The sequence below is a fragment of the Abramis brama genome (genome assembly GCF_963993115.1).
Source record: "Abramis brama genome assembly, chromosome: 23".
NCBI classification, from domain to species: Eukaryota; Metazoa; Chordata; class Actinopteri; order Cypriniformes; family Leuciscidae; genus Abramis; species Abramis brama.
Window position 1 is genome coordinate 27,606,724 of NC_139985.1, and position 18,964 is coordinate 27,625,687.

The window sequence follows — 18,964 nt, forward strand, 5'->3', positions numbered from 1 at the left end:
GTGGCTGGGCAACGAACCTGACAGAGTATTCATACTGGAAAGAGCCCACCGTACCCTGGCCTCAGCAGTTCCCAATCAGAACCGAGCCGTCCTCCTTCGCTTTCTCAACTATCAAGATAAAGAATTCGTCCTACGCTCTACAAGACAACAGGACATTACGCACGACGGATCCAAACTCGCATTCGTCCAGGATTTCTCAGCGGAGACGATCCGACGAAGACGGGAGTTCAACGCTGTAAAAAAGCTGTTTGTTGACATGGGGACCTTCCGAGGATTTCACCTCCAACCGTGCAGGCTAAGAGTGCTACACAACGGGAAAATACAGTTGTTTTCCTCCCCACAAGAGGCTGAAGAATTCCATCGCAAAATCTCTGCCAAATAGCCCACATATGACCAGGTTTGAATTGAATTGAATCGTTTTCCATACATGGAGAGGGGTGAGTGCATTAACTTATGTGCAGGAGACAGGCTCGCCATCGGGCCTGATGGTGACCACTTAAGCCAGGTGACTCTACAACAGTGGGAATTATGAACAATTCATAGAAGGTACACACTGGTTTCTATCAAACAGACAGTGCAAAACTTCTGCTTTATCTTTATTTTATTCTATTTTATTTATTTATTTTCCGTGAACACTTGCAGTCTCTGTATATGACTGTCATTTTATGTTGGATATATGTGATACTTTTCTAGCATGGTAAATAGAAGAGAGCATGGTATTAAGATGGGTTGGGAGCAGCAGGTGTGTAGGTTTTCTGAACCTTGATACTAATTCAAATCTGTTTTAAATAATACTAATAGCGGGACACTTTGATTTTTTTATATACTTGAAATAATATTATACATATATAAATATATATATAAAAATTATTATTATTATTATTATTTTTTTACCTACATGCTTGCTGTTAAGCAGAGTGGATTACCACTCAAGAAAGCTAAGCTTTGACTCTCTTCTTGCCTGTTCTCCTGCACAGAGATACCGTTTTTTTTCTAAGATGTGCGTTGTTGACGGATAGCTGTTACTTGCCGGTCAACTTGAGGGTGTTACTTGTTCCAGTGGGGTTGCCTTGTCGTTTGGGGACTAGGCTAGGGTTTTGGGGAGGCGGGGAGGGGGTGGGTAGAGGGGGCCCCTCATGCTCTACCAATGTTATTTTTTTTTCTTTTAATAGTTTGTTAGTCTTATATTGTTTTTCCTTTTTCTTTTACTCTACCATGGTCACACAAAACCAGTGTAGCAGGCAAATCTCTGTATGTCTAGTAGACTTAATGTAATAATGTTTAATGTCAGAGGCCTTGGCCATCCAATTTAGCGGAAGAGAAAAAAGAAAAAGTAGATATAGCTTTCCTTCAGGAAACCCATTTGTCCAATGAAGAGCACAAAAAACTCAAGAGAGATTGCGTCGGGCAAGCTTATTTCTCTAGCTTTACTAGCAATAAAAGGGGAACAGCAATACTTATTCATAAAAAATTACCTTTCATATTTAAGGAGCAATATAGCGACTATGATGGTAGACAAATATTAATTAGGGGGATGCTATATGGACAAGAACTGACGTTACTAAACGTATATGCACCGAACGAAGATAACCCTAAATTCATGATGGATACGATCACCTTATTTAATCAATATAATACAGACTTTGGAATAGTTGCCGGAGATTTTAATTGTCATATGGATAGTAGCTTAGACAAATCCTCAACCACACTGACTAACCCCAACGCTTCTAAGACTCTGAGGTTAGCCTCGGCTGATGTAGGCCTGGTCGATGTTTGGAGAGAACTTAATCCTACAAGGAAAGATTACACTTTCTATTCGGCTAGACACAAATCATACTCCCGACTAGATTTTTTTTTTTTACCACAGGATCATCTCTCATCCATAGTTTCATGTGATATAGGGCCCATTCTTATATCAGACCACTCACCAGTCTACCTGCGATTATCCCTCCCTGTGATGGCCACAGCCATGGCCTCACAACCAGTCCAAAAGCGGTAACCTCATGCACTTATATTTTTCCTGAGTTTATGCGGTTTTTCTTTAGGATTAGTTTATATACTTTTTTATACATATTATACATTTGTTGCAAATATTTATTTAGTTACAAATAACTCACAGGACACGTAGTTCATTTTACATACATTATACTTTATTTAGTTGACCATACAGAAGTATATTTTTGGGAGCGCGCACCATTAGTTGCTTTTGGATTGTCATTCTGTTTGTATAATTATTTGTTTCTGAGCTTACCAGTGTTGGATTCCACACCGGGAGAGATCCAGGAAGTCGGCTGGCTTAAAGGGGTGGCGCTTGGAGCAGGAGCAGCTTTATAGGGGAGGTGGCCTGATTGGACACTACCATTGTTTGTTATGTCCGGGAGAGGTGTAGCTCATTCTCTCCTTAGATATTTTGGGGTTTAGATTTATATTATATTGAGTATTTTTGTTGAGTTAAGGTTAAGTAAAAGTACATTTCTTTTGGAATAAGTTTTAGGTAGATTTTGCTGTTATTTGTAGTTTGTGTAGTAGTGTTATTGTTAGTCTTCCCCTGTGTGTCAAAATTGGTCTGATCAGCCAATATATAAGTCCCTGTTGTTTCTTGTGTTAGAGGTCAGTTGTATTTTTGAGTCTTTTATGTTCAGAGCTTTAGTTACTGTCTGTTTATTTGATTTTTTTTTGTGGGCCCAAAATTTTATCTTTATTTTGTTATTATGATTTTTGGGAAATAAAAATTTGTATTTTTGATCTTCCCTTGTGACTCCTCTTGCTTAACTGCTTGGTCCCTGACATATGGTGGCAGCGGTGGGATTAGCCAGTTGAGGAGTGCAAGGTTTTTTGTTTGTTTTTTCTCATTTTGGTGAAGCATGCGAGGAGGGAGAGTGACAAGAGGTGGCCAGACAGGGAATAAGAAGACTGAGTCAACCCATATAGAGAGAGGACACCGGGCTGAAGGCGAGGACGCAATGGAAGGTGAAGCACTAAAGGGAGCATCGGGTGGTGAGGATGAAGATGGCAGAGAGCCAACGCTGAGTGACCTGGCTGGGATCATGCGGTCATTTATGGGTCAACAGGAGACCAGGGAAGCAAAATTGAGAGAGGAAGCTAACCGCCAGGAGTACCAGTTCAAATCACTACAGCATCAGTTTCGCCTTCTGCAGCAGGAGGTAGCGGTTCGCACATCTCCAGTACCAGAGCCTGCTTCCACAGTGCCAGACCCTTCTGAGGACTATGATTTGAATGTGGATCATTCAAAGGCCCAAGCCTCACCCTCTATAGAGTCAATCCACCCCACCATGTCTTCAGCAGCACAACGTGGGAGGAACATGTGGAGCATCTCAAAGTGGTCCTGGACCGCCTACGTTCTGCTGGCTTGACAATCAATCCAGCTAAATGTGTCTTGGCCAAGAAGGAAACTGAGTACCTGGGTTTCACTATTGGAGACCAGGAAGCAGTTAAGATCTTTCCTGGGGATGGCTGGCTTCTACCATCGGTTCATCCCCAACTTCTCGGCCAGGGCTGCTCTACTAACGGATAAGACGGGCTCAAGATGTCCTAACCAGGTCAAGTGGACGGGGGAGGCAGTGGCAGCTTTCAAGGACATTCAAAAATCTGAGTAAAAGCCCTGTTTTACATAGTCCAAACTTTGAGGAACTGTTTATCTTACAGACTGATGCCTCTGAGAGGGGTGTGGGGGCGGTGCTTCTACAGGGACCTAAGGAGGAACGACATCCTGTGGCATATATCAGTAGGAAACTTCTACCCAGAGAGGTCCGCTATTCAACAGTGGAAAAGGAGGCCTTGGCAGTCAAATGGGCCCTGGACTCTTTCAAGTATTACCTGATGGGCAGAGAGTTTATCTTAGAGTCTGACCACAAGGCACTGCAGTGGCTGGAGAGGATGAAGTATACCAATGGGCGGATTACCAGGTGGTATCTGGCCATGCAGCCGTTCCGGTTTACAGTCCAGTACATCCCTGGCAAGTTCAACACCACTGCAGACTACCTCTCTCGCTGGCCCAGCAGCAGCTCTGAAGGGGGGGGATGTGTGATGGCCACAGCCATGGCCTCACAACCAGTCCAAAAGCGGTAACCTCATGCACTTATATTTTTCCTGAGTTTATGCGGTTTTTCTTTAGGATTAGTTTATATACTTTTTTATACATATTATACATTTGTTGCAAATATTTATTTAGTTACAAATAACTCACAGGACACGTAGTTCATTTTACATACATTATACTTTATTTAGTTGACCATACAGAAGTATATTTTTGGGAGCGCGCACCATTAGTTGCTTTTGGATTGTCATTCTGTTTGTATAATTATTTGTTTCTGAGCTTACCAGTGTTGGATTCCACACCGGGAGAGATCCAGGAAGTCGGCTGGCTTAAAGGGGTGGCGCTTGGAGCAGGAGCAGCTTTATAGGGGAGGTGGCCTGATTGGACACTACCATTGTTTGTTATGTCCGGGAGAGGTGTAGCTCATTCTCTCCTTAGATATTTTGGGGTTTAGATTTATATTATATTGAGTATTTTTGTTGAGTTAAGGTTAAGTAAAAGTACATTTCTTTTGGAATAAGTTTTAGGTAGATTTTGCTGTTATTTGTAGTTTATGTAGTAGTGTTATTGTTAGTCTTCCCCTGTGTGTCAAAATTGGTCTGATCAGCCAATATATAAGTCCCTGTTGTTTCTTGTGTTAGAGGTCAGTTGTATTTTTGAGTCTTTTATGTTCAGAGCTTTAGTTACTGTCTGTTTATTTGATTTTTTTTTGTGGGCCCAAAATTTTATCTTTATTTTGTTATTATGATTTTTGGGAAATAAAAATTCGTATTTTTGAACTTCCCTTGTGACTCCTCTTGCTTAACTGCTTGGTCCCTGACACTCCCCCAGCAGACAAATCAAACCAAACAATGGAGATTTAATACCTCCCTCCTCACAGACTTTGAGGCTTGTAATAATATTAGAAAACGGTTAGAGCAGTACAGATAGGATAATGCGTTCTCCCCCGTTACTCCGGCAGTGATGTGGGATGCAGCTAAAGCTGTAATTAGGGGCCACTTGATCTCTTACGCATCTGCAAAAAAAAATCTATTATTAAACAAACAGAACAACTTAAGAAAGAGTTAATTAATTTGGAACAATGCCATAAACGCTCTCCTACAGAGGAAAACTTGAGAAAACTAAATGCAACGAACAAGAACTAATCTTAATCTCATTCAAACAGAACATATCAAAAAACTTCTATTCTTTACCAAAAAGCAATATCATGAATATGGTAACAAGCCAAGTAGACTTTTAGCCTATCAACTCAAAAAAGAACGTGCAGAAAGTATAATGAAGTGTACACGTAATGCGGCAGGCCAGTTGAAATATGATACACAATCAATTAAGTCCACATTTCTTGATTTTTATACACAGCCATACGCGTCAGAAAATCCCTCCGCAACAGATATCCACAGATTTCTGGAAAAAGTATCCCTACCCTCTATTTCAGAGGATGAGAAGGAGCAGTTGAGTGCTCCATTCACCCCAGAGGAGGTCAATGCCCTCCGGCAAAACTCCAGGTTTGGACGGATATTCTGTAGAATTCTATAAGGCTTTCTGGGTGCAAATCGAGCCACTTTTCATGCCCATGGTTACTGATTTTTTTGAAAATGGCGTTCTTCCTGACACTATGAAGACAGCAATAATATCTGTAATACACAAGAAGGACAAGGATGCTGCTGAATGCGCATCATTTCGCCCAATTTCATTACTTCCAGTTGACTTTAAGATATTATCAAAATTAATTGCACGTAGGCTGGAAGACCTGTTGCCCCAGATTATTAACCCTGATCAGTCCGGTTTTGTGAAGGCACGCTATGCATCTGAAAATATCCGGAGGCTATTAAATATAATTGACCACTCGGCCCTACACAACAGAACAGCCCTACTACTTTCTCTTGACGCAGAAAAAGCGTTTGATAGGGTCGAGTGGTCATATCTGTTTGCTGTTCTGAAAAAATTTAATCTGGGTGAAAAATGTATTGGGTGGGTAAGAACTATGTATGGCAATCCACAAGCCCAAATATGTATAAATGGTACCCTCACTGAAAAATTCGATTTGTTTAAAGGGTGCCGGCAGGGGTGCCCTCTATCCCCAGTTTTATTTAACTTTGCAATTGAACCACTCGCAGAAGCCATACGGGCTAGTGAAGAGATTGCGGGTATCAATATCGGGAAAACACAGAATAAAATTTCGCTATATGCGGATGACATAATCCTATACTTAACCAGCCCCAAGCAATCAATCCCAGCAGTATTAGACCTTATCACTAAATTTGGAACAATATCAGGCTATAAAATCAATTTGACAAAATCCAATGCATTATTAATTAATTCGTCAGTTTCTAATAGACTCAGAGCAATCTCACCTTTCACCTGGGCCCAAAGCAGCTTTAAATATCTTGGGGTGAATGTGGCTCTAAAACTTAAGGATCTTTACCTCATAAACTACATTCCATTGCTTAAAAAGATTAAGGAGGAAATAGAACATTGGAAAATGCTCCCCATCTCATTTCTCGGACGAATTAATGTAATTAAAATGAATGTTTTGCCCCGTTTTAGCTACTTATTTCAGTCACTGCCCTGTTACCTGGACAAAACGTTCTTTAAATCTATAAACAAAATACTAACCTCTTTCATCTGGAAAAATTCTGTACCTAGAATAGCTTTTAAAACTTTAACAAAATCTAGAGAGAAAGGGGGACTGGCATTACCAGACTTGCAGATGTACTATTGGGCCGCCCAGACAAAGGGTCTGATTAGCTGGGTGCAAAGGCGTAATAATGCACATTGGATAGACATAGAAGAGGAACTTTGTACTCCTATTTCTATAACCTTGCTACCATTCATTAACAACATAAATGCAATACATCAAATAACAAAAACATATGTAGTTTACAACACTCTTCGGGTTTGGCAAGATATAAAAAAGTTCTGCGGGAATTTTGGCAAAATCTCCAGGCTTTCCCCCTTATCCTTAAACCCAGATCTGCCACCATCAGTTGGTGGTTCCTTGTTTGCAAAGTGGAGAGGAAATGGTGTACACCAATTCCAAGAATTGTTTGACGGGGATACACTCAAGTCCTTTGCTGTTTTAAGGTCAGAATATGAAATTCCGAAACAGGACTTCTATAAATACTTACAAATTCGCCATCTAATAACCACCCTAAAAGGAGAAAAACGCCTGTCTTTGGGGCTAACAAATCTTGAGGAGATTTTGGTAAAATCAACATCATTAAAAGGGAAAATCTCTGAAATTTATAGTGTTTTGTTGGAGCATTACGGCTCTTCCTTGACCTCACTTAGGAATATATGGCAGAAGGATATGGGGCGTGCTTTTGATGAAGATCAGTGGGACACGATATGTCAGAATGTTTTTTCCTCACTGTCCTGTAATAAAATAATTGAACAAAATTATAAATTCATGCACAGGATGTACCTTACTCCGCTCCGCTTAAGTAAAATGTTCCCTAACTCATCCCCCAGATGTCATCGTTGTAAAACGTGTAAAGGGTCAATTATGCATGTTTTTTGGGAATGCAGGAAATTAAAACATTTCTGGAAGGCGGTACATGATCTAACTGTTAAGATTGTGAAAACCCCGCTGGACATTACACCAACACGGTACCTCTTTGGTACGGAATTGGACAAGACGCTGGACACCACATGCAGGAAAAGGATTATCATAATGTCTTATATAGCAAAGAAATGCATCTTGCTCAATTCGAATCAACAAAGACCTCCATCATTTAATCTGTTAACAACATAACATCATAAACAAATCCTAAATTAAACTTTAAGACTGGAGCAACGCACTTACGCCCTAAAAAACAAGGGAGATGCCTTCCGAAAGATATGGGAACCGCTTATGGACCTCTGACACTACCATGTCATAACGGGGTTTGGCATGTTTACATATCATTCACAAAGGATGAACTGTGATCTGTGACTGACCATGGACTGAGTTGATTTAATTTGCTGTATTTTTTTATTATTATTATTATTTTTATTTATTTTTCCTCTTTTCTGTCTGTTATGTTAATAAAATGTGAAAAATCAATAAAAAGATAATTGAAACCCCCCCCCCCCAAAAAAAACAGCTTCTTCTCTGGCTGCACACCCATCCGTGAAGAACATTTGTAGTACAGTAGTAGAATGTAATAGTTATGCCTGCTAATTATCTTGTCGACTTGTCTTTTTCATGTGGTTTAAATGTATACATTTGTTTGTTAAATTGGTAGTTTATCATTAATGGTAATTCTGAGCTCCAGAAAATCAGTAATGAGGTGGCTTTGACAGTTACAGATTTGAAAAACAAAAAGGCAGGAATAAAGAACCCTAAACTCTAACACAAAGTACCTTTTCAACATGGGTTCTTCAGGATGATACAGTACTAAATAGAACTGTCTGTTACTATGTGTAAAGAACCATTTATTTTTATTTTTAGAGTGTATAGTATAAGAACTGGTCATTCTTTTTTTCTACTACTTTATAGATGTATAAATTGGAATGTCACATCTCCCAAATGCTGCAGTGAAATTGTTTGATATGAGCAGTGGTTAAATTGGCTTTTGTGGGGAGGGGGAGCCCTTATTTACGGTGGTCATCATTAAAAATCGCGCCATAAAATGACTTAATGTGTTTTACACCAAAGGGGCTATTTTTCCAGTATTAATGTGTAAGGTTGAGTAGTTATTCAAACAAAGATAAATACTTTACAGTTTTTTTTATTATTTTTTACCTTTAATGTTAACAAGCAGGCAACGGATTTCACCCTCGGAAAACGTATGAAATTGAACATGTTTGAAAATATTGGTTGGCAAATACACTGTTAACCCTTGCTGTAAAATAAGGCCAAATTCTGACAATATCATACCATTTTCCATTAAAACAGTAATATACCGTAGAAAACAAAAATAGCCTACAGGAATATACTGTGAATTAACAGTGCTCAAAATCGACACTCAGAGGCTGTTTTCACAATCACACCCTATACCCTCATTCACTATTCCCTACATTAGTTCACTGATACCCCTTTTCCACCAAGGCAGTGCTGGTGCCGGTTCGGAGCCGGTGCCGACTCGCGAACCAGTTCTTTCTGTTTCGACAGCAAAGAACCGGTTCTCGGCCAGGAAAATTGGTTCCAAAGCGGCACCAACTCTTTGCTGGACTAGAACCGTTCTTTTACCACGTCATGCTGGGGGCGGGGTTATTGTGAGCAACAACTCGACGGTGACCGCCATTGCTAAAAACACCGCGCCAGCTAACGTTAGTAGAAATTATTGCTGAAAGATGGAAACTAAAGCGAAACAGTGGTCGGTGGAGGAGACTAATTGTTTGTTGGCGGTATGGTCCTCGGCAGAGGTACAGGAAAAAATCGAAGGTGCTTCAAGAACAAAACCTGTGTTCGAGCATTTGCAAAAAAAACATGTAGTCCGCCATTGTAAATGTTTATGCTTGAAGTTGGCGCAGCCGCGCAAGCGTTTCTGGGAAAGCTATGACGTATGGCAACGTAAACAGTGACGTAACGACGTCGTTCGCTGGGCTCTCTAGTTCAGTGGAAAAACAAACAGGTTCGGAGAAGGTTCGCAAGTTGAACCAACTTTGAACCAACTTTGAACCAGCACTAGTTCCGAACCAGTTCTTTTTTGGTGGAAAAGGGATATGATATAGCCCCCTTGACAGTGAATGAAAAGAAGTGAGTGAATTGAGACACTGATGAACACCTGATAAGCAGAATCACTGAAGGACAGAGAAACAAGAACAGAAAAATGAGAAACACAAGAACTACAACTGACTTCCAGCCACCGAGTGTGAAACCAATTTACAAACCAGTTTAACATGATTTCTTCTCTGTTTCTTTTTTAGGCTATGCATTATATGTGTTCAAAAAAATATCATCGTAACTTCTTACTGTAGTTTCACAGTGGTGGTAATATAACACTTAAGATAGAGGATTAAAAACTGAGACATTTAGTGAATGAACAGGCTATATGATGATTTTTTTTTTTTTTCATCATAATCAATATAACCGCAATCATTCACAAACCGTGTGTGTGCACAAATGTGACTTACAAAAACACAGTTCAAGCAGCCAGTGAAAAACTAATGTTAATGTTAAAAAGTCAGGGGTCAGCATCCCAAATAAAGCAAACACTGATCTCCATCATGGTATAACTTCAAACCAAACATTTTCAATTAAACATATCAATAACAATTTCTGTAGATGTATGACAGAAATAAAGTCATACTGTTAATAATAAGTGTAATAATGTGTAATGGCTGGAAGTCAGTTGTAGTTATTCTGTTTCTCTATTTTCTGTTTGTGTGATCCTCTTTCCTTCTGTGATCCTGCTTGTTAACAGCAGGTGTTCATCACTAATGCTCAACAATCACTTATTTCACTTATTCACTTATTATTCAACATATTCACTTAATTATCTCACTGCAACACTGCGTCAATGTTACTTTTTACTCTTTGTAGTGTGGATTTTCCTGTGGGGTTGAAAGGGTTAACAGTGTAAGATAAAAAGTCACACCCACGAAATGTATTTTAACAGTAATAAACTGTAAGTTATAAAACAGGTTTATACTGGCAACACTGTTGCCAGTAGTTTACTGTAAAATTTATTTTTTGGGTCACCATTGTGCTGAAGAGTAGAGCCTGTGCTTCAGTCCAGGAGAAGATCTACAAACATTGATGATACTCTGCATGTTGCTTTATTTAACAGGCGGTGCCTGTGTAGTTGCTGGTCCAGTGGAAATCTTTTTATGTTCAATAGTTTTTTAGTGGTTTCAAATGAAATAAGTTCACAGTAATACTTTGCTCACATTATTTATGCATTATAAATTTTAGTTAATACATTTAAATGACAGTTGGTCAATTTAAGGCAGTCGGTTTCTGCAAGTGAAATTAGTTAACTTGAGTTTTAATTTAGTGGATTTTTACAGTAACATACTGTAGATTACAGCAGGGACGTCGTTAGGCCTATTTTAGGGGGGCTGAAGCTACCCCAAAATGTTCCTAAGCCCTCCTAAATGATAATAAGAACAACAATAACAATTCGATTTATCAATAACCATATCCTCATTCATATTTCGACGCAACAGATGATATATATAAAGCTACAAAAAATAGCCGAAAAGTCGGAAGTTGGACTGAAGTACAAAGAATCGTTGTGCCATCAAGATGATGCACCGCACCGTCTCGTTGAATTGGTGTGAACTGTGGCAGCTTTCAGAGCGTTGCAGACCGGAGCGCTTCAAGAAACTGGAGGATTCATCTCGTCTCGTCGTTACTCTAGTCTGAAGTTGAACTCTTTACGCGCGTCTGGAGGTCCTGCGGCGCGTCAATTTCACTTCAAACTTTTGCTTTTTACGCGCGTCAATTTAGCTCTGGACGCGCGAATGGATTCAAAATGTTCAAGCGTCCAACTAGACGCGGTAGACGCAAATTTGACACGCTATTCGCGTTTGGTGTGAACGCACAGTAATGGTGAAAGGAAGATTGGTAAGTGTCGTGATACAGAGAGAAATTGTAAGTTGTTTTTAATTACCTGCTTACCTTTAGCTATGTTTTCTTGAGGTAAAGGAAAGGGGATATTTTGGTTTGCTATGGAAAACTGTAGTCAAGATGTCTTCCAATCCTAGTGACGTCCCTGGATTACAGTAAAGAACAGCAGTGGCACTTATATTAGTCAGATGTTAGATAATTATATACTTTTTAAATATTTTATTTTTAAATATCAAATTGGTGTAAAAAAAAATCTGAACAATTTAGTAACTAAGCAGAATTGTATTAGGTTTAGTAACAACAATTTATATTGTTTACATGGTACAATTTCTGATAAACTACTTTTTTATTGCTTGACACAAATTTTATGATTTCAATTCAGTTCAGTGCTTGTGATTTGATTCAATATTGACTCATTTGGATAAATATTAGGTAGGCTACACAAGATAGGCATTCATTTTTCTCAAGACAAAAAAAAAAAAAAAAACCACCTAATCAGCCCAGACATATAATGCGTTTTTTTAATTATAACAACAACTGTATTTAACGTTGTTCATTAGCTAGAGATCATCCGTTCACGTGACGCTAACAGTTATAGGGATCTGTCACGTCACATTTACAAGCGCCAAAACGGTATTTATTGCTTGAATTTCGAAATAAAATTGACAGAATCTGAGAGATGAGATTATTTTTCTTGTCTGTCGGTCTCCGTGTCCTCTTTGCTTTGCAATGTCACTGTGCGTGAAAAAAAATGATGTGTGGCGTCACGTGAGAGCGTTAAAGTTGGCAGCTATTCTTAGCAGACAAATCAAATAAAAAACAGTGCGAGCGAGGCTACATTAGTCACATCAGAAAATTAAGTTGTAGGTTGTGTTTGAAATGAATTATTACGTATCTTATTTATCTGAGGTAAAGTAAACCAAATACTCACGTATGCTCGATAAAGAATTAGACGGCACAATGAGCCCTTCGGGCGGTTGAATTTACAAGATTGATTTTGCTAGCCGTTCGCGGGTTTCCATGGTAACGTCGCTGGTGGGCGGGGTGCTGAACCAGAGAACGCGCATTATGACGTCTGATAATTCCATGTAGCCTGGGTGTCTCTGTGTAGTCTTGCTAATTATTCAGTCTCATATGCCATTACCAGGAGATGAAAAATAATTCAAGTAGAATAACAATATTTGGTGCTGAAGGAGACGGAGCTGAGCTCCGGTGCGCTCCGGCCCAATTTAACCTATGGATATGAGGTATGCAAACAGTAGCCTATGGGATGTCCCATATAAGAACTGACCATTTTTCCATGACCATGGAAGTTTATATGTATGTGCGAGTGTTTATAGGTGTATATGCATGGAAGTTTATATGTATGTGCGAGTGTTTATAGGTGTATATGCATGGAAGTTTATATGTATGTGCGAGTGTTTATAGGTGTATGCGTGCGTCAAGTTTATATGTATATGCAAGTTATTCACAAGTGTATATGCATTCATGACTAACATAATATGTATTGGTATGGATTTCATATTAGTGTGCACGTGTATTTCATATATGTATTTTGAACATCCAATAGTATACATGTATATGCGAGTAATTTATAGGTGTATATGCACGTGTGTTATGTATGTATTGATGAGCGAAGTTTGATTTAAATCCTACGTGGCGCCTCATACTCTGGTCATCATATAAAGCAATTGAGTATCTTCAGAAATGTTGGAGTAAATCGCTCAATTCATATGGATTAGTTTTACAATCTCTCAATTAACTTTTTAAAGGTCCCATGACATGGATTATTTTATTATTTTATAATGTTTCCTGGGGTGCCCTTATAATGTTAGTATGTTTTAACATCTTTTAACAAATTTTTAATAATTTAGAAATAAAAGGCATTTTTCCTAGCCTGATTTTAACCTCTGATTTGAACTCTCTGTTTGAAGGGGCGTGTCTGCTGTGAGACTTCAGTGTAAACGCCCACTGCTGTGATTGGCTGCTGTGAGACTTCAGTGTAAACGCCCACTGCTGTGATTGGCTGCTGTGAGACTTCAGTGTAAACGCCCACTGCTGTGATTGGCTGCTGGGAGACTTCAGTGTATACGCCCACTGCTGTGATTGGCTGCTGGGAGACTTCAGTGTAAACGCCCACTGCTGTGATTGGCTGCTGGGAGACTTCAGTGTAAACGCCCACTGCTGTGATTGGCTGCTGTGAGACTTCAGTGTAAATGCCCACTGCTGTGATTGGCTGACATGCTTGCATATGAAATATCTAGCATTACATGTGGAACTCTCTCGAATACTTTTACTATTATACGTTTTTACTATTACAGCTATCGAGATTAAAGAATCGGGAGAAGTTTTTTAAGTATTTAGATCTATTCCTATTTCCTATCACATAAAAGGTTGCAGTGATGAGCATTCAGCAGATGACAGCCTGTTGATCGCATAAATGAAGATCTTATCGTTGCAACGCAGTTTCTGCACTCTCACTAATGATTTCACCAATGCAAACATGATGTACGTACAGTAAGAGCTTCGTTGTGCAGCGTAACAGCGTCATCGATTTCATAATGAGTTTTGGCAAGTGTCCAGATAAACTCGCACTGTGTGATTGACAGCTTGGGCGATTGGAAAGGGAGCGTTCTTTGATCGCTTTCTGTATATATATTAATCACAGTTTAAGTAAGATTATTTTCATCCTACTAAGAGAAACGATGTGAAGTTGATCGTTTAGTCACTGGCTTGATTTACTGATGCATAAACAGTATTGAACGACTTTGAGAGAAAGATTATCTGTCTGAACTTGAACAATTACACATCAGAAATTCACATAACCCACTGGTTATTCAGAGGCTCGGATGAAGGAACTAAAAAAATACCTTTGTGTTCATTTGTACATCCAAACACTGAGCAACTGCCATGCTTCGCTCGTTTGCAAAAAAAACAATATCGCGCTCGCTCAGCTCATTTTCTTATGGGCGGGCCAAATTCTCTTTGCGGGCAAAGAAGAGAAAGGGGAGGTGACCTTTCCCCTTATGATGACATAAGGGGAAGATTCTAGAATCGCCCGTCTGAGCTTTCATTTTCCCAAACATACCCAGGGCTTGGTTTACACCTATCAAAATGTCTAGCCACTGGGGGACCATAGGCAGGCTAGGGGATCTCATATTAATGTTAAAAAACCTCATAAAGTGAAATTTTCATGTCATGGGACCTTTAAAGTGCCAAAGTGGGAGTTGCGTAGCTGTCAATGGAGGGACAGAAATCTCTCAGATTTCATCAAAAAGATCTTCATTTGTGTTCTGAAGATGAACGAAAGTCTTACGGGTTTGGAACGACATGAGGGTGAGAAATTAATGACAGAATTAATTTTTATTTTTGGGTGAACTAACCCTTTAAGATGATCAAGCTATTGGTATTTGGCAGATATCATTCTGAATAATCGGCTATCACTATGTCATAGGCTATATATGAACAAGAAAAACCTCTTCACACATATTAGTATTGTGTTGCATAGGGTTTTATATCAATTATTTATTATGTTCCACATGTTTACAAATATGAACACCCAACAACTATAATTTTGTATAGAGCAGTTTTAGAGGATGACTATGTACATTTACAGGCCGAAAGAGGCTAGTTCAATTGTTGACTTTTGTACATGAAGAAATGATGATAGGATTGGATTCAGGGCACACAACTGAATGCAGAAATACAAAAGAACATCTTGGCATTTACACTTTTGTGATGGGTAATAGACAAAATTGCACCAACATGAGAAAAGAGGGTTTATATATTTAGCATTCTAAGGCTATATTACAGAAACTTAACATAATATTTGAAAAAATAAGATAAATTATATGGTCACTAAACAGGAAGGATAAGACTGAAACCCTTGTGAATGTTAAAGATTTAACTTGTAGTGTGTAATGTCTGTCTATGTTTATTGTGATTTATCTTTATATACGTCCATTTAGCTGTGTATTTATCAAACCGAACCAAACACATCCTCAGACTGCAATCACATGGTGTGCGTCATTCCAAAGCGTTTACTTCCTCGTAGAGCTCATGATTACATCTTGTAAGATTGGACTTTTCTAAGAGCTCCTACATGTACCATGTGACCACTGTAGATTCATTTAGGAGTTGATAGTGTTGCCATAGAAATGCATAATTCTCAGTTTGAGGACGTGAATGGCTATGTCTCGAGACGACATGGCGTGAACGCAGCATTGCTTTGACATATATAATCAAATTAAAGTATCTAGGCACATATGTAATATCAAAAAATAATGTTATGTTTTTTTATTTATTTTTATGAGCCAGTACATTACAACTACTAAACTAAATGACTTTTATGCTTCCTGTTAAATTTGCCCACTTTAACGTGAAACATTGAAAACTGTTTTAGGTCATTTTATCATGCTGCAAACAATAAACATTTGGGATAACATGAGTAAAGCCAGTTATGACAACAAAAACCTAAAATAGTTTTTTTTTTAAACAACCTTATATTCAATAATTGTACAAGATAACATTGTTTCTACCTTCTTTACTGTAACCCCATAAGCCCAAGCAAAACATGTGCATGTTTGAGAGAACAACACAACAAAAAGATGTGAAGTTTGAATCCCTAAGTAGACGCTCCATATCCATTTCCAAATAACCACTTCACCCTGATCTAGGACCGAGTTCCCCCAAAGTCCAATCTTTAAGTTAAACATTTACAAAAGTGGAAAGATGGTCCTGAACCAGTGTTAAGTCGGGTCTCTGAGCGTCTTCTTCTGGAGTGGGCGATCTCTGCCAGCACTGCATTTCTATCGGCTTTCTATAGTCCAATGTCCAAGAGACAGATCTATCCAGGTCATTTCAGAAAAATCAGGTAAAAAGCCATGAACAAACAGGACGCCGCCACAACGACGTGAAGCCGCGTGCCGATCACTGCAGCTGCAGAGAAGACAGAGAAATATCACTATCACTGCAGGAGAACTATCTTCAGTTGCAGGTCCTACACACCACTTACCTTTGTAAAACACTCCCCAGACACCTTTCTTCTCGGACAAGAGCCAGCTGTTGAGACGAGGGACCTTCTTCAGGTACGCACACGTGCAAATGAAGAGAAGTCCGAACACAAGAATGCCGTCGAAAGAGTACACTGTGAAAACAAAGAACACAACTCACCCTCTGTCACAAACATCTCAAAAAGCAATGTTTTTCATTACATTAGCTAGACCTTGTTACTAAAAGCAACAACAACAACAAAAAAAAGTTCAATAACTTTATATAATAATATTATAATATAAAAGATAAAACTAATAGAATAGGGTACTGGGTCATTATATCTATATATTTTTACATTAAAGCAATCAAATTTAAATGTAGGCCTACACATTTAATAATAAAGTCTATCCATTCAGTCATTTATGACTCTAGGCGACCTCATGAGCATTCTCCATGCTATCCATATTTAATAATAGATATCACTAAGTTAAAATCATTAAAAAAAAAGATAAAGTCAACTATTGGTGATTAATAAATAAAATACAATATAGTTGTTAAATATAACATAAGTTTTGTTTTTATTTTTAATGTTTATTATATATATATATATATATCGGTATGTATATATATATATATATATATATATATATATATATATATATATATATATATATATATATATAAATACACTACACACACACACACACACTGTATACAGGCTACATTAACTGCTATTCCACTATCACAAAACGTTTCTTCTAGGCAACAAACACATTTCTTTATTAAAGATTTATACAATTACTGTTGGAAAATTAATTCTACTCTCTAACAAATGTTCAAACACATTCCCATTTTTCATGGGAAGAAAATAATTCCGCAAGGCATGAAAACGGGGATCCTCAACAGCGTTTAATGCAGCATGTTTGTAGTGATAACTTACTAGCAAAGTGAGTTTCATTTGCACTCACATTACTGTATGACATGACGGCTGATATTTTAACAACAGATTGAGTATGTGAACATTTGACATCTATTGAGATTAATGTAATCAGACATGATTAATGATGTTCACAGAAAAAAATACGCCTGTATAACTAAAACTGTTAAAGTTGAGCTCAGCTTGCTAGCTACCAACAGTCTATCACCATGACACTTGCTTCCGTTCAACGATAATATTTATAAAGGCATTTTGATTTAGACGCCATTAATATATCATGCTCGTGACTTAATAAAAGCTTGCAGTGATGTTAAATGTTAAACCAGCAGCCATCCTAAGAGCCACGTCCACACACACACACACATACACAGCTCAGCTAACTGACAGCATTCATCGCTCTCCGACGTATAAAAGAGCACCAGACAGTTCACCTCAAAACACGAGTTTATTAACATACCGTTTGTCATTTTTGCAGATTTTAAATCCCGTGTTGAGATGAAGCGCAAGTTCCCAAAGCTTTTTTATTTACTGTCTTCATCAGTTCCGCATCGACAGCACAGGCTTCCCGAACGTTTCCGGTTCCAGGGAATTATGGGAAATCGTCATACAGATTAAAAGCTTCTATCGCTCTTTTTGGTCATTACGGGAGTGTAATAATAATCAAATATATATTCGTATATAATGTTATAAAAATGTATCTTGTATATGTAGCCTATTATTATATTTCATGTATGATGTTATATTATATATGTATTTGTTTTAGTTTACATAATAATGGCAGTATTTTATATATAATGTTGTGTAATTTTATAGTATACATACTTTTTTTAGCTTTATTATTATTATTAACATTATTAATATATACATAATTCTGTGGGGTGTAGAATTTAGTAGGGACGTGTCCCTACCAATATCCAGTGACACTGATATGTCCCTAGCAATAATTTCGATCAAAACTTAAAATATATTTATGTATAACCACTGTTGTCCGGTTGTGTCTTGTGGTTTTTATGTATTAGGCTTGTTTTATTTAATCAGGAAACATCTTATTTAGATTAAAATCTGAGCGTTCTGAGAAAAATGCGCAATTGATGGTAGCCTACAAACGGTTAATATATATCTGAGTCCTGATTAACACACATCGCTAAACTGATTGGCTTTGTTTTTTCTATCTAACTTGTGAGAGGCTCTGGTGTGAAGCGGTGAAGAATAACACATTTTAAGAATCTATTTCAAATATGCTTCCATACATAACATCACGGTAAAGAATATTGTATTTAGCTTTTAAGGTTAAGATAATGATTCTGCTCAGCAAAGTTGCAATTCCTGTTTTCTCCTCATTGTCTTTATGGCTCTTGGAGTCCCAGTTTCACTCAGACTGATGGGATTAGCACACGAATGATTCGTCTATGCAATTTGAATGATAGTGTGTTATGCTGATTGGACCTGTTTCTCTTGAGCAAGCCAAAAGTCCCTCCCC

At 38.2% G+C, this 18,964-nt stretch overlaps 1 protein-coding gene across 1 annotated transcript; it reads right to left on the minus strand.

Annotated features, from left to right (window-relative positions):
* Positions 1–15,528: 15,528 nt before the first annotated feature.
* Positions 15,529–18,075, minus strand: tmem167b (transmembrane protein 167B). The gene is made up of 3 exons (XM_084101984.1): positions 17,942–18,075; positions 16,570–16,701; positions 15,529–16,493 (listed from the first exon to the last, which is right to left on the minus strand). Exons 1-3 carry the CDS (start codon positions 17,949–17,951, stop codon positions 16,411–16,413), a joined length of 225 nt encoding a protein of 74 aa, XP_083958110.1. The 5' UTR covers positions 17,952–18,075; the 3' UTR covers positions 15,529–16,410.
* Between the last annotated feature and the right edge of the window lie 889 nt (positions 18,076–18,964).